Source organism: Erpetoichthys calabaricus, chromosome 18, assembly GCF_900747795.2.
Source record: "Erpetoichthys calabaricus chromosome 18, fErpCal1.3, whole genome shotgun sequence".
Lineage (NCBI taxonomy): Eukaryota > Metazoa > Chordata > Cladistia > Polypteriformes > Polypteridae > Erpetoichthys > Erpetoichthys calabaricus.
In genome coordinates this window covers 39,964,732-39,981,975 of record NC_041411.2, presented here as the reverse complement: position 1 = coordinate 39,981,975, position 17,244 = coordinate 39,964,732, and the positions used below count along the sequence as shown (strand labels likewise).

The following is a 17,244-nucleotide window of genomic DNA, read 5'->3' as shown; positions in this document are numbered from 1 at the left end:
GGAAACAAATCTCATGTTTTTACCATGCACATATATTTATACACACACAAAATATACAGTATACACACAGATATAAATATACACATGTATACATACACTATATAGATATGCATATATATGCATAACATATGTATACACACATACACACACTGTATATACATACATATATAATACACATCCATGCATACACACACATATGTACATTTATACATTAGCTTTCAAAAACTTGGAATAACCCAGACATTTTCATGCTGTTGGCCTTTGTATTCATATCTAAATAATAAATTATAAATCAGCCATTTAAAGCAGGAATAGCTATTTGCAGCAATAGAAATGTCTTGGCTATATTTACAAATCACTGTAATGGTACCTTGATAAAAAAACTGATCAGTTTCTATAAAAAACACAATAATTTCCAAGTGATTCTAAGATCCTGAATGATAGTGTGAGTATATACAGTATATTACATATATAGGCACACATACATGTACATACATAAGTTACAAATTACCAAGCAGTGGGGTAAAAAGTGATACTTCAGGAAATTATAAAACTTGGCTTGATGTTATTTTGACAAAAATTAGGTGAACATACACACACAACATGACTAAATAAAGAAACCTAACCTAACCTAATATTGTGTGTGTATATATATATATATATATTATATATATATATATATATATATATATATATATATATATATATATATATATATATATATATATATATATATATATATATATATATACACAGTATATAGTTTATGCATGTATTTTTATATATATTGTCAGACACATGCAAGTAGCAGTATTATCGGGGCACTACCAAGACTATTATGCATAAGCCTGCTCCAGAAGGGACACAGTTGCTGTCTCCTTCTCCTTTTCTGCCATTAGACTTGACCAGGAAACCCCAGAACAATGACATCACTTCCTCTACAAGACCAGAAGCCCTGCCTCTTCTGCTACAGAACAGCAGACCAGCCCAGAAGTTGGCACTCAGTTCAGAACCTGCATCTTTATGAGACATTATTCCTCAGGAAAAGCAAACAGACCCTGTCGGTTCACTGTTTCATCTTTGGATTCGCCCAATTTAGATTTTTTCTTTCCATGATTAAACAGGGTAATAGTGGAGACTCTCCGAATGTTAATCTTATTTCTCATCTTGTTTTACAATAGATGTACACACCATGTGTAGTATATGAACATGTATCCAAAACATACAGAAGCACATACACACACATTATATTCTGGTTAAATGACACATGTACGCTTGCACACGCACACTCTTATTTGCCTAAATATGCACTGGTGCCATACCCAGCATTGGTTCCAATCTTGTGCCTAATTCTGCCAGCATTCCACAACCTCAAACTGGACTAAGTGACTAATAAATTGGGTAGCTGACTTATATAAATACACCTGTAATGATATATAATATATTATGCTCCATTTACTTTCTGTTATTTTTATTTGACCACCATATGTTATGATAAACATTAACTGTCACAATCACAGGCCTAATAATAAAAACTGACCTAGGACTAGAGCTCCTCAGGCATATAAAATAAACTCCAAAAAGTCTGGCTTACGCTAAAATGTAGTAAAGGATGGCCCCAACTATACTGACACATCTCCATAACACCCTAACGTGTGGGGTAGGGTAGGGTTTGGTAAATGAGGGTCTGTCTAGACGCACCGCCATTGTGAAATCACAGGCACTCTACAAACAGATTATCTGGTAAGTCGGGGTCCAATAGAATCACATGAAGATATCTTGGGAGTGCTGGCCAGCATAAACTTAACATCTCATGATTACAAAAGAGAGATATAGTTGCACATTTCTCTGACAGTTCTTCAAAGTACGCAGTTTCTTGCTGTGAAATGTTCTATTCTTTTTGCTGATTTTATTTTTCCACATCTGTAACTAATTTTAACAAATAAACGACACCCCAAAGAACCGTAAATTTAAAAGACTGTAATAGCATCTCGGACATCTTTAACTTGCATAATTGATTTCCTATTTATTTAGCCATCAAAAGGTCTTAAATTTATTATGTTATTAATATCACAAATGATTTTCTTTTAAATTATGTATTTACTTGTATATCAAAACAACCCTAGTGAGACATTTATTTTCCTGCAACTGATTCACAATGGCATTAAATTGCTTTTGCAACATTATACATTAAACTGTTAGACAAAGGGGGGAGAAAAACAGGACTTGTCGGCTGTATATTTATTTTTCTCCTGAAACAATGCATTAGCTCTCTGCTAGACCTTACACAATATTTGCTTTTCTCTTGTAATTAGAGTTCAGTCAGTGCATGTCTATATTTTTGTGTGTGTGGTCTTCCAAGATTAATCTTTTAACAAAGGGACAAACTGCAATTTGATTCTTTCTCCATATATTTATTGTTTATGCTCTGTGGAGAGCAGCATGGCATCAAAGGGTTCAAATACTTTACAGACATCAATCCATTTTCTGATACTTACCATCCAGCAGTAACTCACCAGAGGTGGAATACCTGTCCATTACAGAGCACATTTAAGCAGACACTGTCATGGGAAAAAAAAAAGTTTTCTCCATCTTCAAAGAAGGCAGTCATGGAGCCCAGATGAGAATGCAGGGCATTTCTTTATTTGCACACACATCTCAGTCCATGGAGTGAGCCATCAATTAAACTGCTTTTATACTTTTTCTAATTACCATCACTTCATCTAATACATCACATCATCTAACTCTTAATAAGCAGAACATTATTACCTCCTCCAATCAATTAACGCCACCAGTAATTTCTGACCTAATGTCGATTCTCCCATTATTCTGAACACCGCTTTGTTATTTTGGGGATCATCCTATTGATTTTAGCACCGCTTCACAGGAGGGATGTATGGGCTTTCTCATTAGTTTATCCTCACTTTCTGGAGGTGTGTTTGTTACTCATTTACCTCACTCTAACCTTGGGAAAAATACATTGGTTGTTTCTCTTGGAAGAGGTAAAGAGGTACTTTCAGCTTTAATTTACATTTAGTTAACCCTTGAGTTACACACAACCCTTTTCTTTCAGTTTAATAACTCATTCTGTTATGACTTCATATATATATACTTGCAAAAAAACTATAAAAGATTATCATTTATTAACTAAAAATTCCATAACACCCACATTTACTTATTGGATACTAAGACACCTGCCTAACATTACCAACATGAGGTAAAACATTTTGAAAAACTCAGATACAATTATAAGATTTAAAGCAGCTTTGATCGAGATCTAAAACATAATGTCACATAATGTTCTCCAACCTGCTCAGGCTAATGGAGGTCTCAGCAAATGTGGGCATCACAAGGTGCTCACCCCACAAACACACAGCCACTAACACAGACCCAATGTATTGTGTAAATAAACATAACAAGAAATCTAACAAAAAACTGAAAACAATTGAATTAACTAGTCAAAAACCCCTCAGACATGGTGAACAATGTTAAAACCGTACATGGGCAGCAATAACTTGAGCCCAGGCTTCAGAAGGTAGGAGATGACCCTAACAACTGTGCCATCATGATGCCAATGACTTGTGTGTGTCTTTAAATATCACATCAAATAGACTGGTGTACCTGTAATAGCGGAGTACTATCTGATAGGAGTTGAATCAGGGGTGAAGCGGGGCAGATCTGTATATATCAATTCCTATTTTGTAAAGGATTACTCCACTTAAAAACTGTGATGGTCAAGGAACACTTTTAAACTCGTGTTTTCTTGCAGAATAAGAGAAAAACATTTATGATATAACAGAACAAAACGGTGACCACCGCTGTACAACAGCCAACGATGTGAAAAACAGCCATGGAAAAAAAAACAAAAAAATATTCTCATGTTACTCATGTCACATAATCCACATGTCCGTTATCCAGTTGTATGCTTAAAACGTGAAAAGCGCATGCATTTATTGTGAAAATACCATTAATAGTTACTACCTGAAAATCAGAGTACATCATATGAATTCTCATAATACTGTCCTTTTGACCTGAAGACAGGACTCTTGACCAATGAAGGAGGAGGTCACGGAGATGTTAAATTCAAGATCCACTCCAAGACTGGAGTGAACAGACACAGCCCACACTTTGTGTCCACTGAGCTGTAATATGAGAAAGTGTCCCTCAGCAAGGCCACTACAGGACCACTGATGTGTCACTAGCAGTACACCTGGTGAAGACGCATTGCAAAGACATCAATGAAATCCATTCACAGCTAATGAGAGCAGCCCACATTCTCAGACAACAGAGCACAGTCTCAAGAGAAATTTGAACAACTGGTACAAAGTTCAACACGACTGACACCTTCAAGTTTGAAAAGTAACCAATAAAGGCAAACGTTCTTTTCCCAGTTAGCTCAACAATTGCTGGTGTCTGTTTTAACCCCCCAAAAAATGTACAAATAACCAATAATTTGCATTCTTGTATAATTGTAGCAAATGATCAGGGGAATCTCTCCAAAAATGGACATGCGTATTGTGATGATTGTAAATTAATATACCCAAAAGAATTCAGGAAAGCCTTTATTATTTTTATTCTTTTTATAGAAACACTCTGCAACTTACCTCAGACACATTGACTCGACCTTCTTGGAAAGAGCAGTCTGCAGCATTGTGAGTACAAACATGTCGGTATTTGCACCAGTGGCATGGAAAGGTCCCATTCACACATGACAGGCACCTGGAAGGCAAGAGTCAGTAGTGAATTCATCAGAGCATAAAAAGGAACATGTCTATATGATATGAACTGCAAGAAGGTCAAAAAAAATAAATAAAAGAGACCATAAGAGCAGCATGAAGTGCCCATCCTTTAACAGCCTTTTAGAAACAAGAATAAAGGAAAATAATTAAACAGCTTAAATTACAAAGTAGTAATCAGATGTAAATGCAAGGTGCTAACTACTCATATTACATTTTTAGTATATACAGTACAATGTATTACATATTTAGATACCCACGCCCATATCCGACATTTCTTTCTATCAATGAATATATTTTTGTATACCATCTAAGTGCGTGTGTATATACAGAATTTACAGTGGATTCAGACCCCTTCATTTTTTTCACATTTTATTATGTTGCAGCCTTGTGCTAAAATTAAAATTCAAATAGAATTTAAATGCATTTTTCCCCTCATCAAGCCCCACTCAATACCCCAATATGACAAAACAAAAACACAGCTTTGGAAATGTTTGCAAATTTATTATTTATTTAACGTTGAACTGATCATCGTTGAGATATCTCCATGTCTTGTTGGGAGTCTAATTGGGGTCAATTCAATCGATTAGACGTGACTAGGAAATGCACAAATCTTTGGACACTGAAATGCACGTCCTTGCACTACAGCCATCATACTTCATATTTTGTCTTTGTCTCACACATTTTCAATTTGATTTAACTGAAAGTCTTTTTGAGTGCTTAGTCCAAAGCCTTCAAAAACCTGCTACATACAACACAGCCAAACTGGAGATATCCAAGGAGGCATGATTTTTTTCTTTGTTTGTTTTAACCTCTTTAGCATTAGACCCGGGTGTCACTCTGGCTGTAAAAACAGTGCTATGAGTGTCACTTGGGCAACTGTATAAACGTGTCTCGCGTAAGCGTTAGACCAGAAGATTACTCGGGCTGTAAAAGTGCCAACAGCATTAGTGCTGAACATTGCTTGGGAAACTATAGAGGTGTGTCTTCACTAAGCGACAGGTTCGTGTGTTACCCATGCAACGGTGGTCTTCTCCTAGCCTCTTTGAGCAGTGATGATGAAGTGAATCTGTCTTCAAGCACTGAGACTGAAACGGACAGTGAAATCGAAAAGTGATTCTGAAGAATCCTAAAGTGATGCTCATGTCAATCACATATGTGCAGTGTGTTGTTCAAAAGCTGATCAGTCTGGGAAGAAAATCTGCAAGGAATCACGCTACTATTGTCCTATCTGTGACTTTGAATTGTGTATTTCACTGTGCTCCAAGATATAACCACAAAAATGGTGTATTTTGACAGTATGTACGGTATTAGCATTATTATTATTATTACATATATCATTATACTTTCTATACTTCTGACTTTGTACTTTTAGTGTTTTGCACATTTCACAGTAGAAAGATCAGATTTAATAAATATGTAATTTTTCAGGCTAAAAAATGTAATTCTTTTTGCATGTTTTTTTCGAGAAAAAATGTAATGCTAAGGCGGCTACTACAGTTCAGCAGCCCATTTTTAACAGTTTGATGTCCATCTGACAAATAGAAGTTCAAAGTACCAAATCAGCATCAGCTGGGCATTTTTTAACACTAGAATCTCTGAAGCCTACGAAAAAACTTGTAATCCCGGGCCACCTTAAATTCCTTCGCAACTCTCCATCAGCGTCTTTGGCTTTGCAAATGTGTCGATCAGCAAAAGCAGTCAAGCAGCCTGCTATCCCATACCCCCCACTGATGGAGCGGAGTCCATCGCAAAATTCTCAGAGCTTGGGTCTCTTTATCTGGCAGTGAGGTGCCTGGAGATGAAAACGTTATGTCATGTGAACATGTGTTTTTTTTTTTAAATCATTACTGGAAAAATCGAATGATTTTTTTTACTTTGGTAATATTCTTGAATAAAAGTGCACGTTTGTCTGATATTTGGACTAAAGTCTTCACACATTATACACTTAACGTTATTATTAATATAACATGGAAACTGTTTCTGTTTTAGTTAAGTGTTCAGCAGTTCCTATCATCTTACACTTACACAGACTGTTGTAGACACGGAACACACATGAAATATATGTATTCCCAATAACGATATATTATTTACCCTATACAACTCAGGCACCTCACTCACAGATAAAGAGACGGACTCAGCTCCGGCGGTGGAGGGGATGGGACAGCAGTCTGCTTGCTGCTTGTGCTGATCGATGCATTTACAAAACAAAAGACGCTGATGGAGAGGTGCGAAGGAATTTAAAGTGGCCTGCAATTACAAGTTTTTTCGTAGGCTTCAGGGATACTAGTGTTAATGTGGTCCTCTTACCGATGACATCCTTCCAGGCAGCCTGCTGAAATGCACTAGATGTCTGCAATGGAAGAGCTGCCATGGTTCCTGTGGATCTTCTTATAAGCAAGTCAGGACCCTTTGGCTCTTTCTTATATACGAGGCTGTAATACTTCATACTGTATATTGTCTTTGTCTCACACATTTTCAATTTGATTTAACAGAAGGAGCTGCTCTCCCCACACATGGAGTGCAGCAGAACAGTGAAAATGGAGTCCGGTGTAATATCATTTTGAGGGGATAGTCAAGTCAGACTCTTATAGGGAATTTGCACTTGACTTCCTTTCAGCTCTGCATCTCTTTAAACAAATTTAGGATGAACACAACTGATTTGAAATATGTGAAATATCGCTTGAGAGTTTCTTATACGAGCCAATGGCAGGCCCCCTGAACCTTAGCTGTATAACAATGCTGCACTGGTGCAGCATTCAAACAAAGAGTTGGAGTTTATTAGCTTTAAGGATTATTCATTAGCACATTATCATCATAAAAAGGAAAATATCAAATAAAATTAATTTCCTTTATGCTCTGTGGCTTTTAAAGGCTACTAGCAAAGATTTCTTTCTAGAACAGCAGCTGGAGCAGACAAGGCAGCCAGCTGTACGCTAATTTGAAAATTCAGTATGGACAGATCAATCGCATGGGGGAAAATCTAAATTGGGAGTGGAAGGAGATGAAAAAAAGACAGCAAAGCGCAGCAAGCTAGACAGCCTGCCCATGAACAGAGAGAGCGTATGATGAAAAATTGTGTGTGTGGCACCGCTGTTTAATGGCTGCAGAGGCAGCTGGGAACATCAGGAACAGCTAAGGGTGGGAGGGAACTGGAGGCTTTATTGTCCATCTACCTGAGCGAGTGGAAAGCTGTAGACAGGCACAGGCTGAAATCGTAATTTAGCCAACAGCTGAGGCCCAAGCCAAGTTTGTCTGATCATCTAACACTTCAAAGACCCTGCTCAGAATTGAATGAAAGTACAGCAGGACTCTCACCTAAAAAAAAACACAAAGCACATTCTGCCAGCCATGCGGCCTCAAGGGGCACCTTTAACTTCTTATCGCCCAAGAACCCGTCTACCACACAAAAGCCCAACATACAAACACACGGTTATCTGCTGCAAGTGTCTGCTCCATAATGCACAAGCCAAGGACGACACTGGGACGCTTATCTGAACAAACCAGCCAATCAACGGACCTCAGGCTCTCGTCATCTCACAGAAGACTGGACCAATGAATCAGTGGCGGCATTGGCAGGCTGGCCACAGGCAGGTCACTCGAAGAGCATCTGCTGCATTGAACGCACAAAGGCATTTGTTTGTGCGGACTGCCAAGACAGCGCGATTAAAGGAAGATGTGGGTAAAAAAATAAAGTGGTAGCTCTATGGCAAATTACAGATTTTTTTTTTAGATTCTCTAGATTAAAAAGAGCGTAAAGGAAGTGTACCATGGCTGGGAATTAAACACGAGCAATCTAGAAAGATAGTTGGGGTACAAACTGGGTGACTCCGGATAGTTAAAGCAAAAAGACAGTCTAAAGGGCCAAAACAACAAACAAACAATCGTCTTTCTGTTGTCGGAATCTAAGAATGTCGGCGCTCATCTGTCCTTCTCTTTAATGCCAAAAAGAAGAAAGATCTGTGCAAAGTGTTCTAAATTAATTCCTAATATGAAATACTAAATCATTACTTCTATACGTATTCACTTAGTAGAATCCTGGGATGCACCTCAAATACACATTTGGAAGCCATGACAGCCTTGAGTCTCTGCGCACAGGTATCTCTATACCAGCTTTGTCATTTATCTCCATTCTTTTTGTGAAAACTGCAGGTCACATGGGGATTGTGAGCGAACAGCCTTTTTCAAGTCCAGGCTCAGTTTCTCAATTGGAGTCTGACTCGGCCACTCAAGGAAATTAACACTGCTGTTTTTAAGCCATTCCTGTGTAACTTTAGCTTTACGCTTGGGGTTGTTGTTTTGATGGAAAACAAATCTTCACCCGAGGTGCAGTTTTCTTATAGACAACATCAGGTTTTTCACCTTCAGGATTTCCTTGTATTTTGCTACATTAGCTTAACTTCCTCAACCAGACTACATGAGACTAAATCGCCAAGCAGCCATACAACATGCGTATCAGAACAGGTAATCCACCTGAAGCTAAGTATGTTTGGGCCCGGCCAGTACTTGGATGGAAGACCATCTATAAAACGTTTGGGTTGCAGCTGGAAGATGGGTTGGTGAGGCCAACAGGGGGCGCTTACCCTATGATCTATGTCTGGACCAATGCCCCAGAGAAGTGATGGGGACATTGTGGTGTAAAAATGGAGCCGTCCTTCGGATGAGGCATAAAACTGAGGTCCTGACTCTCTGTGGTCATTAAACATCCATGGATATCCTTTGAAAAGAACATGGTGTTTACTGATGTCCAGGCTAAACTGCCCTCCTTGGCCTGGTCATTCTGGCACCCTAACAATCCCCGGTCTCTAATAGTCTCTCTCTTTCACCTTTTAACCACCCAATAGCTAATGTGTTGTGAGTGCCCTGCCACAAAAATGGCCGTCACTGCATTATCCAGGTGGATGCTACACATTGGTGGTGGTGGAAGTGGCTCCCCCCTCTCTAAGTGAAAGTGCTTTGAATATTGAGAAAAGCGCTACATAAATGTAAAAAAAATGTTATTACTATATGCGCAATTTGAACACAACTTTTTGTGCTCACAAGAATTAATTATGAACACTTTGAAATCTCTTCAGTTTTTTTTTTTGTCCTGGCCTGACTCACCAATATGAGAAAACTCCCCTATATGAAATACTGTTAGTTATGTAGACTTTAAAAAAATGCATTTTTAGACCATTTTTGGACCACATTTTTTCCAAGGATACTGTATGACACCCATATGATAAAGAGTAAACCAATAGGTGTACTCAGCAAAAAGGATTGCTTTCACGACTTGAAGTTATGCAGGCCACGTCCACCAACCCCAGGGGTTCACCCTCTAATAAGAAATTAGCATTCAAAGTTGCACAAAGTTCACAAAACTTTGAAAAAATAGGGATCAGTAACATAGACATGTGGCCTGTCATTTATGTTATTTTGAGGTTGCTGATCACGAATCTATATATATATATATATATAAATCAAATACCACTGACTCGCTCATCACGAAATCTCCTGAACCATGAGGACTTGGGATTTGAAATTTGGAATGGAGGTTACCCTTGGCCCATAGCTGCTCGCTAAGAAACGCTTTTAAAAATTTTGTGGTCCAGGCGCGTTCTGTCTGTATGTCTGTTCACTTTTCACGAGAGAATTACATAACGGATTTAGATTTGGTTGTTTTCTATAATTTGCTTGAACTTTCAGGTTGATTTTGCGACTTCTGTCATCATGCTAAGTACCGTAGTTAGCTTGCGGTACTGATGTATTTATGCAAATCCAAAAGAGTGACTATGGGCCAAAAGCAGGTGGGTGGGGCCTTCCTCATTCACTGCTCGAGTTGGTCTACCTCTCACCACGTGTTGGAGTGCACCTTGCCTCCGCTTAGCTATCGATACCTTTTTGTTCAACAGACATTATCATCTACAGATTGTTAAGGAGTAACGTTTGATGCTTTTGACAGACTGAGATCAGAGCTACGTGTGTTTAAGAGGGTAGCTGCTGATTGCCAGAGATATCACGGCCATGTGCTTTTGTTGCCATGTGGGGAATGCTTTCCTGTCAGAGCTGAACACAATCAGATACAGAGCCAATATCTATTGATTTTTAAAGTTTGTCCTATTTCATTACTATGTGGGCGAAGCCACGGGGTACAGCTAGTATAACAATATATTTGATTCTTTACTGGTGGTCCTAGCCCTCTTATAGCCACTCCCAAAAACCTGACAAATTTCAAACATAAGCATGTGGGGTATCGTTTTAGACCATTTCAAGATCATTCTTTACGAATATGAAGTTATTTTTAACTTTTGATTCTTTACTAGGGGTCTAGCCCTCTATAGAGGGTGAAAAGTGACATACTTCTACTACAATTAAGATTATAGAGACTTTAAACATATAAACTGATGCACACATTTTAATATTTTCAAAATCTGACACAACTATTAATGTTTATCATGTACTTCTACCTCGAGAAGTAAATCTTACAAACACCCCCAATTAAGGCAGCTTACGCTAATTCAGGCTTTTCTTTTTTATTGAGTTAATTTCTGTTTCTAAAGAATCTAATGAAAAGTCACTTTTGAATTGCTTGGCTATACTATATCTGGACTGGGTGACTGCTGCTGGAGACCTGAGGCCAAATGCTGCTGTAGTCACCAAAAAAAATTATGATTCAAGATGAACACATTCTCAATAATGCAAATTTTAACAATGGCACCCACTACTATGAACAAAATGAAAACACAGCCAACAAACAATTGAGCTGCTCGTCATTACTTATTGATATTTTTTGTGTGAGCACGAGATTTTGTGGTCTCAATTCATTTCTGTGTAGGAGGCCCTAACCGTTTTCTTCACTAAGGAGTCATTCTACTGAATGAATAAGGGTGTTTTTTCGAAGCACAAAAAATTTAAATTAATCTTATATTAGAATATGTATTGTTCCCAACTTGGAAAAAAAAAACCCCACAAACTCTTCAGTACTGAGACATTATTTCTTTCCAGCCTCATATGCATTCATATACTGTATTAAAATACATTCCTTATTATGAGTTTTTCTTGCGCACGCTTGTTGTATCTGATGGCAAATGAAAAAGGCTGCTGTCATTTCATAGGCCAACTCCCCCATGGAGGAGATTCCATCAGCGAAGTCTTTCTTCCGAACTTGGCAGAGAGCTGCCTGGCAACAAAGAAAAGTGCTCATCGAGGTCAGAGTTCATCTGTCGGCAAATAGTGACAACAGGGCACTAATGCTGACCTTGCTGAATTTACAGTAATGACCCACTTGCAATGAGTAATTTGCTTCAAATGCAGAATTAAATGCTTCTATGAAACACAGCATGGCTTTAGATTAATAGTTTTATGAATAGTTCTGTCTTTACCAGAGATTCTTCAATAATGACAGACCGCAAGTTGCAAAAAAGGCCTTAGTAGCTTTTCAGAAAGCCACTAGGTTATGTGGCCTATATAGACGTAAACCAAAATCTGCAATACGGGACAAAGGCAGGCTCCATCTTACCTTCAGATCCTGTCGCCATATCTGCACTGGCACATCGACTCTCATGAGTATCTCACTATCATTTCTTACTACGTCTACACTCTCTCTGTACAGTTTCTGTGTTATATAATGAGTACCTGAAGAAAATAAACATTGAGTGATATATAGGGAGGCCTGTTGGTGAAGTGGTTAGTGCCCTTTCCTTACACCTGCAGACTCCTGAGGTCGAGATCCAAAGTCTACTCGTGTGGACTTCACATTTCATTCTCCGGTTAGTCTGGTCTTCCACTCACATCTCAAAAAAATGTAGTCTAGCTTTACTGGACACTGGGAGTGTGTCTGGGTATGTGTGTGAGTGTGCCCTGTGATGGGCTGCTGCCACCACCAATGTAGCTTGGATTGGCTCCCACTTCCTGTAACACTGATCTGCGAAAACGAAAATGGAAAACTGGCTGGCTTTGTAAGGAGTTCTTTGATAGAATGTACTGCATAAAATATATGCAAAAATAAATTATAAAGTACATTTTGACAACACTCGCTACTCTATATATGAAAAATATCGAATCACGATACTTCACAGCCATCTGTGATGCTGGAAGGAATGTAGAAACTCTAGTCTTCTAAGACAGTACATCCTAACAGTAACTACTTTAGTACATTTATGTTAGACAAAATACCCGGTGGGGCTGGGTGGTCTTTTAGCCTTGGAACCCCTTGTAGTGTCAACCTCTGTCTGGAGATCTTATAATTCAAGACTAAGTTGGACCAGTAGCAAGTTATGATGCAGAAACAACTTTCCAGTGCAAAACAGTTAACAGTGTTTATTAACAGCAAAAAATGAAAATGCAACTCTCCAGTAAAATTGGGCCCATAGAACCACGTCTTCAAGAGTGTAAAATAAATAATGTTTTAAAACAAAACCCATCCTTGATGTATTCCCTTTTGTTCTCAGGACACCGGAACAAATCCCTCACGTGAAGTCGTTAGCATTGCGTTCTGCCACATCTGTCAGTACCTGCAGACCCTTCACTTGGCACAGAGGGATTACCAAATACTCCACCTCTCCGATGAAGACCTCTGTAACCTTTTCGAATTTTGCCCTTTGCTCATCGATGCCGCAACGCTCAGGATTCTACCCTGCACACTGTTCCCTTTCCAGCACCAATTCTCCACCATTCTCTTTTGCTCTCTTAAAGTAATTCAGCAAATTTGAACTCGGCTGCACCATGGAACTCTTCCATAGCCACCGGTCCTGCTCCCCCAGTGTTGTATCAGCAAGCTGACTCATGTTAAAAAAGAACCAGGAGAATAGATAAACGACAGAAGTAGGGGTAGAACACACAGATCGAGAAAACCGAATTGTCAAAACCAAGACGAGAAGCAAAAAAATAGAGAGAGGTCTCCCCTAGACTTTCTCTTGTACTCAGATATTTGAGGAGTAAACCGCAAGACAATGATTATATTTTTATATTATGTACATTAAAGAACCATCAACAACAAATCAAAATCAAATTAATAATAAATTGAACAATTATTATAAAAGTAAAGTTGAATAAATCGGATTTGCATGAATAAAAGGTAAAATACCATTTCTGGTTAACGGAAATAGCCCAAAAGTTGATAGAAATCTACATTTTGTACTTAATACTTGTATGTAAAATTTGGTTAACCTAAGTGAAAGTGCACTCAGGTAATCATGTTTACACACACAGATAAACACATACCCATAATTCCAAAAATGGTATTTTCAGACACGGGGAGGTCTAAAATGTCGAGATTCATCAAAATCTCGAAATGGAAATTTTGGAGGATTCCAATACTTTCCCTACACTTTGTATATGAGAAAGTCAGGGAGGTCTAAAACGTCGAGATCCATCAAAATCTTGATATCGAATCTTTGGACGATTACAATACTTTTCTTATACTTTGTATATGAGAAAGTCAGGGAGGTCTAAAACGTCGAGATCCATCAAAATCTCGACATTGAATCTTTGCACGATTACAATACTTTTCTTATACTTTGTATATGAGAAAGTCAGGGAGGTCTAAAACGTCGAGATCCATCAAAATCTCGACATCGAATCTTTGCACGATTACAATACTTTTCTTATACTTTGTATATGAGAAAGTCAGGGAGGTCTAAAACGTCGAGATCCATCAAAATCTCGACATCGAATCTTTGCACGATTACAATACTTTTCTTATACTTTGTATATGAGAAAGTAAAAATCAGAGTCTATAAATGTAACTAAGGTCAGAAAACCGGAGATCAAACAAATCGGTGACCTTTATAACCCCATTGTTACAACTACCTGTGAGACATGACCTCAAGGGACCCACCTCCTAGTGACGAGAAAGCTTCCTAGACAACACATTACAATATGGCAGCCAGAAACAGAAGAAAATCCAAAATATATAAAAAGTAGGGGCAATGCTGTCTGTTCTGACTCTCTCAGATGATCTGCACGACAAACTATTCCTTTTTGTCTATTGTCTCTTTCTTTGGTTTATATTTTTTTTATTTTGTTTTTTTTCCTTCATACCCTGCCTGCTTAATTCTGTGGCAACCCTAGTTGACGCTAATTAATTACTGCGCCGCTCCCATCGTAATTAATTAATTCAAGCGATCACATGCACTCACGAGTGAGCCACCTTTGGGTGCACTAAAAGTAAAATGAAAAAAATAACGTAAGCCATTAAAGCACACATGACACGACCAGTCACACCCCTGCAGAATTTTTTGTCTCAAACATCTCACCAGCTGGTGTTTTGTATTTTTCTGTCCTCCATGGCCATCCGTCCAAAGCATCGACTTATTGTTATAATCATTAGATACCTACAATGAATTTTAGCCATATTTAAGGATCCTGACATTTCTATTTTTGTATTCTATATTTAACAAATATGTATTTATTTTTTTATTCTATTGCATTTAATTCATTATGAGTACAAGATTTTTTTTTCTTAACATCTTGTGAAGCACATTGAGCTACACCTTTTTGGGAAAATGTGCTAGAGAAATAAACATTGTTTATAAAATTAAAAATGAACAAAAAACAACTCTGTAAGGAGTTTTATGAGCGTATTCTATACCATGTGGTATATAAAACATACAACAGAGACAGAGATTGTGATATAAATCCCATGTAAAATAAAGACAGCATGGTGGCGAAGTGATTAACACGGCTACCTCACAGCTCCCAGAGACAAAGGTCAAGTCCCTTTCTGGTAACTCTTTGTAAACAGGCATTTTGTTCCACATGCATACGATGTAAAGGTTAAGTTAACTGGCAACTCAGAAAGTGCACTGATGGGACTGGCACTGGGCCTGCCCTCACTGCCAATCTCAAGATGCTCTCTGAATTGGACAAAATGGTATTAAAAATAGAAGGATATATACAGACTGTACAATGTTGTTTTTCCTTGCTATTGCAATATAGACACCATAAAAATTATTGTTTAAATTTTGAATGTAACATGGATTTGAGTCAAAATGGAAAAATATCATCAATGAACACTCGTGTGATTGTGTCTATGCAGGCAACTTAACACAAAAGAAAAAAAATAAAAACAGCTTTCTAGCAAAAGCATTTCTAAAAGTAATTGAACCACCTAGCCAATAAAGAGCAGACGATCTTTCTACCAATCGCTCCCCCTCCATACACCCTCCTACAGTATGCAATAAAAAAGGGCTTTGTTCACAGTTTGTCAACAGCACACTGCACACAATGCCAGCCATAAGAAAATTAAGAACATTTCTCAGAAATGCCTGATGTAAGGCTCCCTGAGTAAAAAACACAGCATAACTGAGTCTCCACAGGTATTCAGGCCTTGCTCAAGCCACATCTTCTGTGACTGGATAGCCATCTGTCACTGACCCATGGGGGACCAGGCAATAATAACACAAGGACTGAGGAGTTAGCAAGGTGCACGAGGGGCTTGGAGAACCGGACAGCCCAGACAGTCTAAGATGAAAGGCGCTAGTCATCATTATGGTTCCTCCGACAATTTAAGTGTAAGGAATAAGTACAGAAGATGGAAAGTCAGCTAGTGGATTATATTATATTGGAAGTAGTAAACTTTAGAGAATGAATTATATATTAGGTGATGGGTGAGGTATGTTTAAAAGGTGATTACAAAGATTACAGATTATAAAATTCTGGGACCGAAGTACTGAATATTTTAAAGTTGCTCTAACACTATATATATATATATATATATATATATATATATATATATATATATATATATATATATATATATATATTATATGCATATACAGTATATACACACACACACACATATATATACATATACACATATACATATACACACACACACATATATAGTGACACCTGACACAGACAGACACAAGAGGCACACTTAGAAAAGCTCACGCTTTTTCTTTTCTTCCAATTCAGCACAGCATACTGTGCACAAATCATCACAACTGGGCTCAGTCCCTTCTTTCTTTTCCTTTATCTTCTGCCACCTCTACTCCTCCCTTCGCAAGCTCTGTCCTGCACCTCTCGACTCCAGCTCCCAGAATGGAGTGAGGAGGCCCCCTTTTATAGTTCACCCAGATACACTGCAGGTGCTCCCCGACGATCTTCCTGGAGCACTTCCTGGTGTGGCGGAAGTGCTGCAGTAAAAGGTTCTGGGATCGTCCAGGCGACCCATGGTTGAGCATCCAAGCTCCAGTTCCGTGGTCCCGATGCAAACCAGGGGGGCTGCTGTCTCATGTCCCAGGGGAGGTATTGCCTCTCTTCTGGTCCTTCCATCTTCTAGGCGTTCTGGCTGGGCAAGAGCCCCAGCCGTCTGCCACAATTATATATATATATATATATTATATGCCATGGACATATATATATTATATACAGTTATATGAAAAAGTTTGGGAACCCTTCTCAGCCTGCATAATAATTGACTTTACTTTCAACAAAAAAGATAACAGTGGTATGTCTTTTATTTCCTAGGAACATCTGAGTACTGGGGTGTTTTCCGAACAAAGATTTTAAGAGAAGCAGTATT

At 38.3% G+C, this 17,244-nt stretch overlaps 1 protein-coding gene across 2 annotated transcripts in view; it reads right to left on the bottom strand.

Annotated features, from left to right (window-relative positions):
* LOC114668853 (plexin-A1-like) overlaps nucleotides 1-17,244 on the bottom strand; it is a 727,343-nt gene that overhangs the window by 312,724 nt on the left and 397,375 nt on the right. For both annotated transcript variants that reach the window (XM_051921286.1, XM_051921287.1), the window contains exon 9: nucleotides 4,605-4,719. In XM_051921286.1, the coding sequence (XP_051777246.1) occupies nucleotides 4,605-4,719 (115 nt within the window). The remainder of the gene's footprint in view (nucleotides 1-4,604; nucleotides 4,720-17,244) is intronic.